Genomic DNA, 14,683 nt, shown 5'->3' on the forward strand with positions numbered 1-14,683 from the left:
TCACATTATCCTGGCACCAGACCGACCAGTCCTAATACTAACCTCTTAACGCTGAGCGCCATGCGCGGTAGCTGTTAGTACCATTTTTGTAAGTCTTTGGTATGACTCGGCCGGGGTTCGAACCCATGACATCCTGCTTCCGAGGCGGACGCTCTAACCACCAGGCCACTGGGGCGGTATGTACGTATGTACTTATGTATGCATTTGCGTATGTATGTATGTATGTATGTATGTATGTATGTATGTATGCATAATATAACCAAGTGACCAAATTAAAACAAAACGAATACATTAATAAGATGTTAATCACATAAGGAGTATTGAAACTTATTCTAACTTTTCATTTTGAGGAGTTTTGCTAATTTAAAATCATACCTTCTGGGAATAATTTGTATGAATACCAAATGCTGTTTGTGAGTTACAACCACATGGCAATTGCAAGTAAATAGGAGTACTAGGCAATAAAGTTATATTTATGCAATAAACAGGAGTGTTAAATAAGATCAGGATTGCTCTATAAAACGATCAAGCAGACGTGGAAAATATTCACTGTACTTCTCCCGACAGACGAAGAATGGATGTGTGTGCACGGATCTCTCTGGTGTTCATTTTGTGCAGTCTGTTTAGGGAGGGACTCTCTAGTAAGTAACATTCTTTTCTGTCTTGATAGTGCACACATAAGAAATTAGAAAACCTTATTTATTCATGAACACAGTTATATCACTTTCGTTTAGTTTGTCTAATATCTCGCATACGTATCTTATTTACTTTTTCCGTAGTCGGGCAAGATACGATCTATGTAAGTGATGGATTACAGTGGTCTCGTGGCAATTTTATGCTTCAGTGATCGCACTAGAATGCTAACATTCAGTTGCAATTTTGCTATGATGCCAACCAAAGGTATATTTGTCTTGATCTTCGTATTTAACCTTTATTATTTCGTCAGCAAAAACGTACTGAAGATCTGACGTACAAGGTCTATTGCCTAAAATATTCTGAGAAAATTCAATGATCTCATACAAGTATTGTATTATTATTATTATTATTATTTTATGGAGTTGATGAGTGGGTGCGTTTGGGATCATTATATATGATTCGGTGAGAAAGAATGTAGTTACGAGAACAATTAACCGCGTACCATTCAAACATTTCTTTCGATACAGTTTCTTACGGTTTTGCATCAGACTACAGCCATTTATCAAAACGAAAAAATAAATTCCGGATCTATATGATCCATGTTCTTATTCATATGTCCTTTATAATATACAATTTCTTGCTGAGTCATCGAGACTGAAATAATGCATTAAGAGCTACATGCATCGTAATACAACCAATTGTTTCTAGATTCATGCATCGGGAGATGCGGTCAAGGTGTAAACACGGCGTATAACTGTCAGTGTAACTCCGCATGTGTGCGCTACAATGACTGCTGTGGGGATTATGATGCACTATGCCTGGGTGGTAAGTTGCACTTTAAGCTGTATATCATGATAGCTCGGGTGGTTGCCTAATACATTTTAGTACTCTAAACTAGTACTATTTTTTTTGGTTAGAAAAAAAGGACATCAGTGAAGTCGCAATGGCGTGAAGATCCTTCTAGCCGCAAAATCTGATGAAAGTATTTACTATTTTTCTTTTTCTCTCCTTTTCCATGTTGTCATGCAAGGATGAATGTTTCCGTCTCAACGTGGATAATTCAAGAAAGAAAAAAAGAAATATTTACGAAATTTATTTTTTGCTTGATGGATCAATTATAATGACAGTCATATAGTTTGTACCCTTATTGCATCAAAACGATAAAATATACATGCACATCTACATTTTCATCTTGTATATTTATATCAAAAGCTGAGTTTCAGTTTTTCCTGTAATGGAAATTGCTTTTTATTATTTGTCCGTTATCAACAATACTAGGCAAATAATGAAACCCAATCGCCATGACAAGAATCTCCGTAAAGGAATATGACCTACGTTTGAACCCATTAAAGGGTGACTAGAAATTGAGCTGGACACTAAAAACATCATTGCATACAAATAGAGCAACACTTATAAATCATCTTTGATCGTATTTTGTCGCTTTAAAACATAAACTGTTGATATCCTATATTCTAAGCGACATGTTCTGGGCGATGCGGTCTGAGTCACGATACCACCAAGCCCTGTCAGTGCAATGCACCGTGTTTAACTTACGGAGACTGTTGCAGTGACTACCAGTCACTTTGCCAAGGTATAGCTAACAGACAAACCTTACGTTATAAATACCAGAGATCAACGTTATTGTTACCTTGTATATCTTTTCTTCTAAAGCCAGTTATTAGCTCACGTTCCGAAGATGCAAAGAATCAAGACTGAGGTAGAAAGAAAATGCTGAAATTTAATGAATCATCATTTCTTGTAAAACTAGCAATATAGTATTCAAAGATCAACGTCGATTTAATTAAATGCATTCTTCCCGCACTGAAAATTTAATTTCCTTGAAAAGTAAGGTTCGCAACTCGTGCATCAGATAAATACAATGTAATACTGAATCTATTTTAAGAACGTTTCTTGTATTTCTGAATACAATAGTTAGAGTAATTTAAGTTATTTCTTAAAGTAGTTTATTATATATTGGTTAGACTAATGCAAGTTATTCCCTAGAGTAGTGTAAGATATATTGGTATATACAACATACAATAAATATGTCCTGCATAAAATTTCTCTTACAAAATAAACAACAGTCAGCCATTCTGCTTTGAATCATTTAAATATTTAACTTTAATAAAGGTCAGTCAACCGTCGATGCCCTGAGTGCAGTGATGCAAGATCTGTGGAACAGTGATACCAATCGTCTGCGTGAGACAGACTACACAATCAGTACAACAGGAAGCAGGTGAATACGTTATCCACATGATTCAGATAACATGAGGGCAATATATTACACACAATTCAGATTACAACATGTTACAGTCGGTAGTCGAATATATTATAGACTGCACTCAGATTTCATCAGTATCACGTATCACATGATACTATTTGTCCACGACAGGGAAAATCCCAAACGTAATGGACATTTGACTCTATAATTTGATTAAAATCAGATCCCCATTGTCCTATGTGAAAATCTGACAGCGACCTTTTAGGGGTCATCTTCTGGTGACCTATGTTATTACGACAATCGCTAAGTTTATGAACCAATTAGATGAAGCCTTATATCCTTGCGTTTGGGAGACTAATGAGCATGACTGAAGATTATCAACAGGACCGAACGATTTGACTCACTTTCGAATTTCTGAAAGCTGCATTTCCATTGGCTAACTCAAAGGTCAGCAGAACATAACTCTTAGCAGTCACTGTCAAATCGTCACGAAGGATGGTGGAGAGATGATTGTTTGGCTCTAATGACCTTGGTTTTGGAAAGAAAACATGTATGTCAAGTAGACACAATATGTTGAGATATTTTGCTTCTGTTATCTCAATGCATTTGAAATTTTTTTTTTTTGTGTGTGTGTGTGTGTGGGTGTCTCGAATTGAAAAAACAAAGGGTCCATTATAGTACATTGCCATTTTTAAACCAGTGGCTTGGTAATATACCTCTATCGTTTTGGAAATAAGTTGCAGAGGTACCAGGATGTGGCTTATATGTAAATGGCAGTTTTCGACGTGAAAGATTTTGAACATGCGTGTTTTAATGCGCACATACCACGGTTATAGTGGTAAGACTCGTTTTCTCAATAACTCTGTTCTTTCATATAGGGACGGTGTAATACAGTTAATGGGCTAGAAAACTCCTTTGAGGTTAGAGGGGTTGTTGTTCGTAGAAATTGTTAACACGTACCAGTATTTCCCAATGTATATGTCCCCCCACTTCGAAGAAACAAGACTAATTTAAAATAATTGAACATTACTAGTTAAAATACTACAAAAGAAAGCATTCAATTAGTTAAAAGACCAATTGCTTGTTCCAACTAGCTTAGAACGAAAAGAATTATATAAAAAGACCTAGTTTATTTAGATGCACGCGTAAGTACGCTTTTTGTCTGACAGCAGGTGTTTATTAAGAAGACTTGGAATCACCGAGATGTTAACTGGATATGTAACGTTGCGTGATTTTCTTCAGATGTTATTATCTTACTTGTATCAAATACGTCCGTCATTCCCTGTTGTGCAGTGTAGAGCAACCGTAAAATATTAATTCTTAATAAATTATATGCTGGAGAGAAACATTATTTAGATTGTTAAATTTGATTTAATGATGTGGCAGATGGTAAAGGTGCTTAGTGGTGTGGAAGAGGGATTAGGCGCTGAGATCGAATTGATGATAGGGTAGAGGGAAAATGTGGTGAGATCAAATTGTTGATATGGTAGAAGGAAGAGGTGCTGAGATCGACTTGATGATGTGGTAGATTGAACATGTGCTGAAATCGAATTGATGTTAGGGTAGAGGGAAAATATGCTGAGATCAAATTGTTGATAGGGTAGAAGGAAGAGGTGCTGAGATCGACTTGATGATGTGGTAGAGGGAATATCTGCTGAGATCGAATTGATGCTATGGTGGAGGGAAGATGTGCTGAGATCAAATTGATTATAGAGTAGAGAGAAGGTATGCTGAGATCGAATTGATGATATGGTAGAGGGAACAGGATCTGAGATCGAATTGATGATATGATACATTGAAGATGTGCTGTAATCGAATTGATGATATGGTAGATGAAAGAGGTATTGAGATCGAATTGATGATATGATAGAGGGAATATCTGCTGAGATCGAATTGATGATAAGGTAGTGGGAAGATGTGCTGAGATCAAATTGATTATAATGTAGAGAAAAGGTATGCTGAGATTGAATTGATGATATAGTAGAGGGAATAGGTGCTGAAATAGAATTGATGATCTAGTAGATGAGAGAGGTATTGAGACTGAATTGATGATATGGTAGAGGGAATAGGTGCTGAGATCGAATTGATGATAGGGTAGAGGGAATACGTGCTTAACGATGCAGTACAGGGGTTACGTACTAAGATTATTTACCTACTGCAGATTATTTACGTATGTTAACACAACGGCGTTGAACAAGCCTACCTTCCAAGGAGTAATTCGCTTGCTTGATAACTACAACATATTGATCGGACAAACAGAGCAGCCGACTACATCAGAATTGGCAGAGGTCGACGATTTTATGAACAGCATCCTAGCTACATCGGTTATGACCAAAACATTTAACTTCCTGGTGAATAATGGTAACACATTTGTTATGTATTTGATGGTGGTAATACAAGTACAGATAGAAGGAAAATATTTTGAGAGTTTTATTAAAGGGCAATGCAATAAATAAACTTAATCATTCATGTTGGTGTCGTTAATAGAATGAACGGGAATAAATCCATCGCAACTATGAAATTTCAATGTAAGATATTATATTTGGATAATCGAGATGATAATAGGAAGATGGTTTTGTTTCTTCTTCCCTTTCTATTGAACTTGAGTATATAATGGATGTATATGTTTATAAGAATGACCAACTTTGTTTTGTTTTTGTTTACAACACAAGCGTTCCATTTGAAATGGAATAAGGGTTTCAAAGTTATCTCCCGAACATTGTATGGTTCCTCTTCCTGCGATTAAAAACGTAAATGTTTAAATGGGGGAGGAAACTATGAGTTCATGACTAAATAATCACAGTAGTCAACGGTCATTTTCCCAGTTCTTTGTATAATGAAGCTCTAGTCGAAAGCGGCTCGTGGCAAAGTTGCATGTTTCCCTCTCAGAGCTAAATATAAAAGAGAATATAACTCATAAAACAAAATACCAACTGCTAAAGTGTAGACAGCAATAGTTAAAGGTTCTAGATAGGAGTTACCTTTGTAACTATTTTGAAACATGGCAAAATTGTGTTTTGTTTGCGGCAATAATATATTATTTAAATTCAGAGTGGCCAAACTACAGGTCCTCAAGTCATTTTATTGTTGCGCGCATTCATTAAAAAGGCCATTTCAACAGTTAACTCTATAATTATAGAAAAATTCATATATATATATATATATATATATATATATATATATATATATATAGATAGATAGATAGATAGATAGATAGATAGATAGATAGATTGCCCACGAACTTTACATGTGTAGTCTGTGTGGCGCACGGTCTTAAAGATGTTGGACAACTCTGTTCTAAATAGTTATATTTAGGAAAGAAAACATGCTGCCAACAATAATTATTTATGTTGCTAGGATATCCCTTTCATTCATCATCAAAAGCCCAAGAAAAACAAAAACAAAACAAACAGAACAAAAAAAAACAAACATCACACCCAAAATATAGCCAACAATGTTTCTTTAGAACGAGAGAAATTTACTGATAGTACGTCTTGACTTGTTGGCTGCCAATCCATCATGATCTTAATTTTTTTTTGGCTTGATTCAAATTTTACATCTCGTGTCCCGTTCTAATACTATTTAATGACATTAACAATGTGTGTTGATTTGAACTCATTTTGCCGTGATCTCTTTATATTTTAAATGCACATTTTCTTGTTACTTACGTTAACGACTTTTATGGAACTTTAGCGAAAAGCATGTTTGCTCAAATGTTAATAAATGACTTTGTGTGATCTCAAAATCATCAACATTTATAAAAGGTTAATGGGTGATGAACTTGCTTGAACTGATTTCTTTGTTCTTTTTCAGAAAGTGACTCTTTAGTAAAGCTATAGAGATACTGGTAGTCTAGATCTGTAATTTATTTATTTTAAGGGCTAGAACTATGTACAAAATTCAATAATACTTCACATTCTTTTTAATAAGTGAAACAATATATAACATGTTCAGAACGAATCAATATGGTTTGGAATGAATGCGTAAGTGCAGTATGGACGTAAGTGTTTGAGATTTAAAGAAACGTCTTGTTTGAATGTACACTACAGGGCATATCACGAACAGTAATTCCGTGTTCCGGGATATTTTGATGGAGCTCTGGTTTAATCTCTACCCTCGGTCAAGTGGCGGACCTACCGATAGCAGTGGCTTTGAACATGTAATAGTTGGAGAACTGAAGGGAACGTCCACCGTTTCCGGATTCCACAGTTGGATTCGGTTCTATCTAGAGGAAAAGAATGGAAATCTTCTTTATGAGAGTTTCATTATCAGAAAAGAGGTTTGTTATGTTCTGCGTTCGTGCGATTTTGTAGCGCTGTATAACGTATGACAGACACAAGGCAAAGCTATTTAGTCAATAACTCTAGAACGTTTGACAGTTAATCTTCATTTACAAATCATAAGAATGAAAATAAGAATTCTTTATTTCAGACTACAAAGCCCATACCTCTAAATACCTCTAAATTATTTGTCTCGTTCTATTGATATTTAGTATGATAACAATCTGAAAAATTATTCTCTCTGAAGCTTACATCTGATGAAAGTGACTGCTCTTGCGTGAGGGAAAAATATAACCTAAAATATAATAAATTAGACTAAATTATCTTGAAATGATAAAAATAATTTGTACAGTATTGCATTACTATACTCTACATGTGTACTTACAAACTATTAAGATATGAAATAAATAGATAAGAAAATAAACAAATAATAAATAAATAAATAAATAAATAAATAAATAAGTAAAAATTAAATGCAATTGACAAAATTGTTATCATTAGCCTCTTAATTTATACAAGTAAAATTAGGGAGAGTCATCAATATTCTAGATGATGCACAGTAGGATTAAGGCTTAATCCCAAATCAACCACGTCATTCCGATTTTAAACAAAACAAATCTTATGTTTTTCAACATTCATAACTATATAATTTTCTCCTTTTATAACAAGGATTATCAGTGGGTAAAATTAACTATTTACCATTTTCAACGTTATCCAAAAATAAGAAACTGTACAGAATTCTTTAAAACAAATTAAATGTGCTATATAGGTCTAACATGTTCATACAATAAAAGCCTATCATTAACATGAACAGATAACCCACTAGAAGGAAATCACCGCAAAGAACCCCCCAAATCATTTTGTCGTTAATATTACAAGATTAAGGTAGCCCTACCTCCCTGATGTTACAAGTTAGACAGCGTTATTCTTAAATTGGAGATGCTTTGTGTTCTTCGTACCGGACTTAGAATTATTAGGCTTCAGGTTCGAATTCTGTCAAACTTTGCCCAACCCTCGTGTGATACAGTGATGCGACTTTGATCTAGATACTTCCCACTCTTTGCCTCTCAATCAACATCCTTCCATGTATCGATGTGTCCTCGGCACCAGTCAGTAGTCAAAACATGTGACGTTCTGTCCATTGATGAATAACATATGGCGTTGTATTTTATTTGTTATATATACCAATAAGTCAACGTAATTACTGTTTAAATGGCGTGAATAATCTTTGTCAGCTTATGCTAGGTTGATATAAACTGAATAGTTATGTATGGTATAACAAGGGGGAGAAGTTGGAGTACCTGTTTTTGCAGTTGGCCGAATTTGTTTAAGATTGGAGGGCACCGAATGCAATTTTGGCCCGAGGTGTCGTTTTCTCCTGCACACTCTAGTGACCGCTGTGGTCATACATAATGCATGATCTCATCTAATGGACAAATCAACGTATAGGTTGGTGACTGTTTAATCATAGACTGACTATGAAGGTCAAATTAATAGACCTGCCTACAGCAACGTTTTGCCATAGAAATTAAGTACGGCATATACTTATTTATTTTCATGTGAATAATAATAATAATAATAATAATAATGAGGACTTTGTATAGCGCCTAATCTTTGGAAGTTCTAAGCGCTTTACAACATTAGACAACACCTATAAGATAAAAAACATAATGATATAATACAAAAACAAACACCATGAAATTAGAAAACATAAAACAAACATGTTGAGAATACTTAAGGTAGGAAACATTATTAGGTCTTTAAGTATTCTTGCAGTCGAAATAAGTGAGTTTTGAGAGCACTTTTGAATGGGATCACTGTGTCTTTGTATCTAAGTTCAGTGGGCAATTCATTCCACGTTGCTGGGCCCTGGTGTGCAAAAGAACGTTGTCCATACGACTTTGTTTTCATAGTGGGAATAATGAGTATACGATTGTCAGAAGAGGAGCGTAAGTATCTTGCTGGTGTTTACACATGGGTGAGGTCGGATAGGTATGTTGGACTAGAGTCCAACAGTGAAACGTAGCACAGAGAAAAAATTTTGTGTTTGATTCTGGATCGAATGGATAGCCAGTGTAGGGTACAGAGCAGCGGGAAGGTGTGCTCTGATCGTGGTACTCTAAGTACGATCCAAGCAGCTGTGTTCTGAACTTTTTGAAGTTTCCGGAGCAGATATTGAGATGAACCAGACAGAATTGAGTTACAAGAGTCCAGTCTTGAAAGTACTAATGAACACACAAGTGTTTTAGTGGCATCAACTGAAAGATATTTGCAAATTGAGCTGATGCGTCTCAGCTCAAGATATGTAGCCTTGCATATGTTCATGACATGTTGGTGCAATGTGAGAGTACTGTCCAGAGTAACACCTAGGTTTCGTACTGATTGTGTGAATTTAATGTTGGTGTTGCTGATATTTATTGTTTGAGGTAAAGGATGTGAATGAGAAAGTCTCTGTGTTGTGATCAGAATGGTCTCAGTTTTATCATCATTCATCTGCAGCTTGTTACATGTCATCCATGATTTCACATCAGAAATGCACCTCTCTACACCTTGGATGGTAGCATGAACTTCAGCTGAGTGGCTAGATTTGTATATTTGGGTGTCATCAGCGTACAATTGGTGAGACACTGGATGATGATATATGACACTTGAGAGCTACAGAGTGTAAATAATGAAGAGAACAGGTCCAAGAACAGACCCCTGTGGAACACCACAACTAGATCAAGTGGGTTGGAGTGTATTCCATTTGCAGATACAATTTGTGTCCTGTTGACCAAGTAGGACTTGAACCACAGTAAGGCTGTATCACAGTGTTTCTCAAACTTTTTTGTCTTGCGTCGCACCAAAAAGATCTAAAAATTTTCACGGCACACCTGAAAAATTTAAAAATTTGTGTGGTGAAGAACTTATTTATTTTTACATATATATTTAATTTTAAATTTAATGTGAAGGATGTGCCTACTTTCAAGAGCAAATCAGATTGAAGCGAGGCTCCAAAGTCGACAAACAAGCGCGCATTTCATCGTCGATTTTAAGAAGTCTCTTTCTCTCTTTCGATTTGATTTCAGTCAATGCTGAAAATCCAAACTCACAAAACCACGAAGACACAAATGGCAGAATTGCTTTGATTGCTTTTCAACTGATTGCAGGATATGACTTCTTGACTGAGATCCAAAACTCATCCAGGCTCTTTTCAGGAAATGTTGACTGAAAAACTTTATCGTTGCATGTATTTATTATTAGACTATTATTATAATTAGAGCGATCGAGTTCTCCCGAGATCTCGCACAAGTCTCGCGTGACGAAAGAAACCAATGAATGACAGAATGACAGAAATTGCCTTTTCTATATATGTTGCTTTTTTAAGTTTTGCGACATTGATTTACCATTTAATTTTTCGATATGTTCAAGGTTTCAAAACGCTAGCAATTTTAAATATATTTTCAAAACTCCCACGGCACACCTGCAAATCTCTCGCGGCACACTAGTGTGCAGCGGCACACAGTTTGAGAATCACTGCTGTATCATGAATGCAAAATACATGCTGGAGACGGTGAAGTAATATATCATGGTCCATTGTGTCAAATGCTGCAGACAAATCAAGGAGGGTGAGGACTGTAATCTTTCCGCTATCCAACGCAGAGAGAAAGTCATTAACTACTTTTAGAAGAGTAGTTTCAGTACTGTGGCAAGGGCGATATGCAGACTGTACATTGCTAAAACGACTGAATGAATTCAGATGAGATATAACTGTCTTTGATCCGCACACATGGATTTATTAGAGAATAAGCATTGCAATCGCTCTCGCCTCTATGCAAACAAAACTAAGGCAGATTTGAATGCTAGTGAAAGTTAATTAATTCATTGACAACGGTTCAGAAAGTATATAGTAATATTTTGTTTGTTCTTTAACAATTTCTGGAAAAATGACAACACAGATATATCAGAGAGTAAGTACAATCTACGTTATTATCATGGTTATACAGCACACTCCAATTAGAATAGATAAAGGAAAGCGTGCTCTATGGTGTTCAAGGCCAGTAAATGATCACTGTCCTTAAGTAGGAGACATACGTGTAAAACTGCTTGGATTTTTCATTTTTCCATGTAACGATTCATGCGATTATAGCAGTCTGTGCCCTGAAGAAGGGCATAAGCCACTTGCATTAAACGGAAATGCCCTACAGTTTATTATAATCATGCAAAACAACCATTTTCAATTCATATTTTGATTTGTAATGTATATAGCAAAGATAAGCAATGCGCATTTAATAGTCAATGTCTCCTTTCAATTGGATGGGGATCCACGTTTTCAAGACACCTCTTCGTTACTAAGTGCGCATCTTTGCCAAGTTGTTACAAAGGACTGCATGCGTCACTCTAATGAATGTACATATGTACATGTGATGTCTTTATAATAGAAGAAAGAAAGAACGGACGAAATAACATTTGTAACAGCACCCACCCACAAACAAACACATGTACGTAGATAGTTGTTCAGAGATCTGGAACATTTATGAAGCGCTACTTTTAATTTGGAGCTGTAATATATAACTACTAGTGTATAAATTTACACACTTATCCTTGATGCAAGTATAAGAACTTAAATCACGTGTAGAAAATGATACATTATTACAAGTAATGTGGGTCACTATTCAGCACTTAATTGTAATTATGTTATCTACCTTACAGTAAACGCAGACCTATATTTACAATATTTCCTGTTCGAAAAATACTTTTTGCTTTTAAATTCCTGGTTGTATCCAATACCAATACAAACCTTTTTTTCAGCCTAACATGATCGCAACAGCTTTCTCCTGGCACGGAGTCAAGAAAACCAAGGGATCTTTCTTTCTCGGGACGAGTCCGGAGTTCGACATGGCCGTGTATACCATATGCAGTCTGGTTCATCGCGACAGTCTATGTAAATTTACTCTGCAAAACCAGGCAGTATCAATTCAAACATGGGATGTTGCCCACAAGTCCGGATACCAAGTTGGTTCAGCCTACCCATCGATATAAACAAGTATGAACGGTGACTTTTGTTGGAATAAAGTGACAAGTACATCAAACACACAATTCTTTATCTTTACGTGATCTTAACTAAAGCTGTATCATCACACATTTTAAAAATTTTGAAAATTTTGCTGTCGTTGACCTAACTTTTGTCATTTTTGATAGCTGAATATTTCTAGTGTTTATATTTGTTAAAAATAGGCCCGTTTGAAGAAATAAATAGTGAATATATATTAGGTGAAAATAAACAATGACATATTCTCACCTTTTTCTACTTTTAGGTTCTTAATCATTGAACAATTTGTGTTATACTGGATATTTGTTGTGGTTTTCCAGATATTCCCATGTACAGTGAAAAACTTATTATTACAATTTTTTTATTTGTATTTTCCGGTTTTCATTTTTAAACAATATATATGACCCCCACTCTAAAAAAAGTGCAAACAATGAAATCTTTAAGGCATTATCCTGGATAAATTCAGGAATTTCGTAGAAATGTCAGCGCACCCTTCAATTTACTAAGTATAACTTGCTGGTTTCCTTTTAAAATTTCAACCTTATACCTTTGTGCTAAAATTAAATCTGCTAAAACAGGGGTGTCCAAACATTTTGCAAAGAGGGCCAGATTTGATAAAGTGAAGATGCCCGGGGGCCAACAGTTCCTTCTGATGTTTTTTTAACCACAAAAGTTACATGCAAATATACACTGTTATAGAACAATAAATAAATAAAAAACAAATGAACAATAAATAAATAAAATAATTTTCAGTGTCACAATTATCTTTATTTTTCAAATGGCAATGTAACTAAATATAAGCCATTCAGGCAGACATGAACAACTCTAAAAACACAATTCTGCCTTTTATTCCTATCTGGAGAGTCAGATAACATTGAACTGTATGTAATACCTTAAATTTCCATGAGTTAGATGCATATCTTTGCCTCATGGTCATTTTAAACAGGAGTTATAACTAATGCAAAATTTTCTGTTATCATTAAAGTTTAAAACAAGTGAATTTTGCTTTTGTCTTTTAAAAGATCTTTCAGAAAATAATAGTTTGTGCCACATATACAGGTACATAACATCAACGGTTATAACCAAATCTTATTCAAGAGTTTAATAAAATAAGTGCCATAAGTCCAAGTGCATAAGTGTGCTTTTGGCTTTTCACTGTTAATAGTGACTGATGTTACCGTTCAAAACACTCAATTTCAGATTGATCAAGAAACCGATAACTTGCTGCCACTAATGAGAAGGGTGATACTGAGATCTGGATTTCACTGAATTGGCCAGGTCTGGTTTGAGGGCAGTGGTTGAGATGCGTAAAATGTCACGTGGGAGTCACTTAGTCTTGACCTCAGTCGGTTCTTGTTTAAGTTCATGACAGAGAATGTCTGCTCACACAAATATGTGGAGCCGAATAAGCTCAGCATTTTCTTAGCAAATGTTCGCATTTCTGGAAATCTGCCTTTATCCAGCTGCTCGTAAAAGTCAACAAGAGAAAGTGGCTGGTGTTTGGCGCGCCACTCATCGTCACACTACAGCTCAATGAGCTCCAGCTGCAGCTGTGGAGGAGCATCATCAGGGTCCACGGAGAAGGGAGAAGAGAAAAGCAACATGTCCTTTTCAATAACTGCAAAATCCTGAAAGCGTTTGTTGAATTCCATAGAAAGAGATGCGATAGCTGTTGCATAACTCTTCATTTGCCCACCGATGTTGTTTTGTAGGAAACTGTCAATTACCTCTTTCAAAGCTGGGAAGTGTGCGGTGCAGGGCTCTGTATGGGACAAGTGTCTTTGGAAAAGTTGCAGCTTCGTTCCAAAGGCCTTGGCATGAGCGTATAGCTGGCTCACCACTGCATCTCGTCCTTGAAGATTAACATTCGGCCCATTCAGATGCTTCGTTATGTCAACCAGAAAAGACAAATCTGCCAGCCATACAGGATCAGACAATTCTTTCATCGGTTGCCCCTTTTCACACAAAAAAATGTCTTATTTCTTCTCTGAGAGAGAAAAATCGCTGCATTGCGGACCCCTGACTTAGCCACCTCACATCGTTGTGATATATTACGTCTCCGTATTCAGCTTGGATGTCAAGCAAGAACTGCTGAAACTGTGGGTGGTGTAGAGCTTTAGAGCGAATAGAATTGATTGCCTTTTCCACTTGTTTCATAACATGATCAAATTTGAGATGTTTGGCGCAGAGAGCCTGCTGATGAATTATACAGTGTAGTTTAATAGCGTTACCTCCTTCTTCGCTGACTTTATTGCAAATCAGTGTGGACAATCCACTTCGCGCACCAGCCTTAGCAGGCGCACCATCGGTAATGGTCCCAGAAATTTTACTCCACGGTAGTTTCATATCATCAACAGCATCACAAGGAGAAACGAATAAATTCGTTCCTCTGGTTTGGTCTTTAAGGCTTTGGAGGTCAAGCAGCTCCTCTCTTACGTTCATATTGTCATCAACTCCTCTTAACAAAAATCAAGAGCTGTGCAGTGTCAGAAGCATCGGTGCTTTCATCGCAGG

General features: G+C 36.0%; 1 protein-coding gene across 2 annotated transcripts; it reads left to right on the plus strand.

Annotated features, from left to right (window-relative positions):
• Positions 1-485: 485 nt before the first annotated feature.
• Positions 486-12,216, plus strand: LOC149787024 (uridylate-specific endoribonuclease-like). 2 transcript variants are annotated; one of them, XM_089977567.1, is made up of 7 exons: positions 486-641; positions 1,345-1,461; positions 2,114-2,227; positions 2,767-2,872; positions 5,019-5,218; positions 6,907-7,136; positions 11,929-12,216. In XM_089977567.1, the coding sequence occupies exons 1-7, from the start codon at positions 575-577 to the stop codon at positions 12,157-12,159; spliced, it is 1,065 nt and encodes a 354-aa protein (XP_089833693.1). In that variant the 5' UTR covers positions 486-574; the 3' UTR covers positions 12,160-12,216. The 2 variants fall into 2 exon arrangements, with proteins under 2 accessions (XP_089833693.1, XP_089833694.1); XM_089977568.1 differs by lacking the exon at positions 2,114-2,227.
• Positions 12,217-14,683: the final 2,467 nt, after the last annotated feature.

This window comes from Sinohyriopsis cumingii, chromosome 12 (genome assembly GCF_028554795.1).
Source record: "Sinohyriopsis cumingii isolate HCF-2022 chromosome 12, ASM2855479v2, whole genome shotgun sequence".
Taxonomy (NCBI): Eukaryota; Metazoa; Mollusca; class Bivalvia; order Unionida; family Unionidae; genus Sinohyriopsis; species Sinohyriopsis cumingii.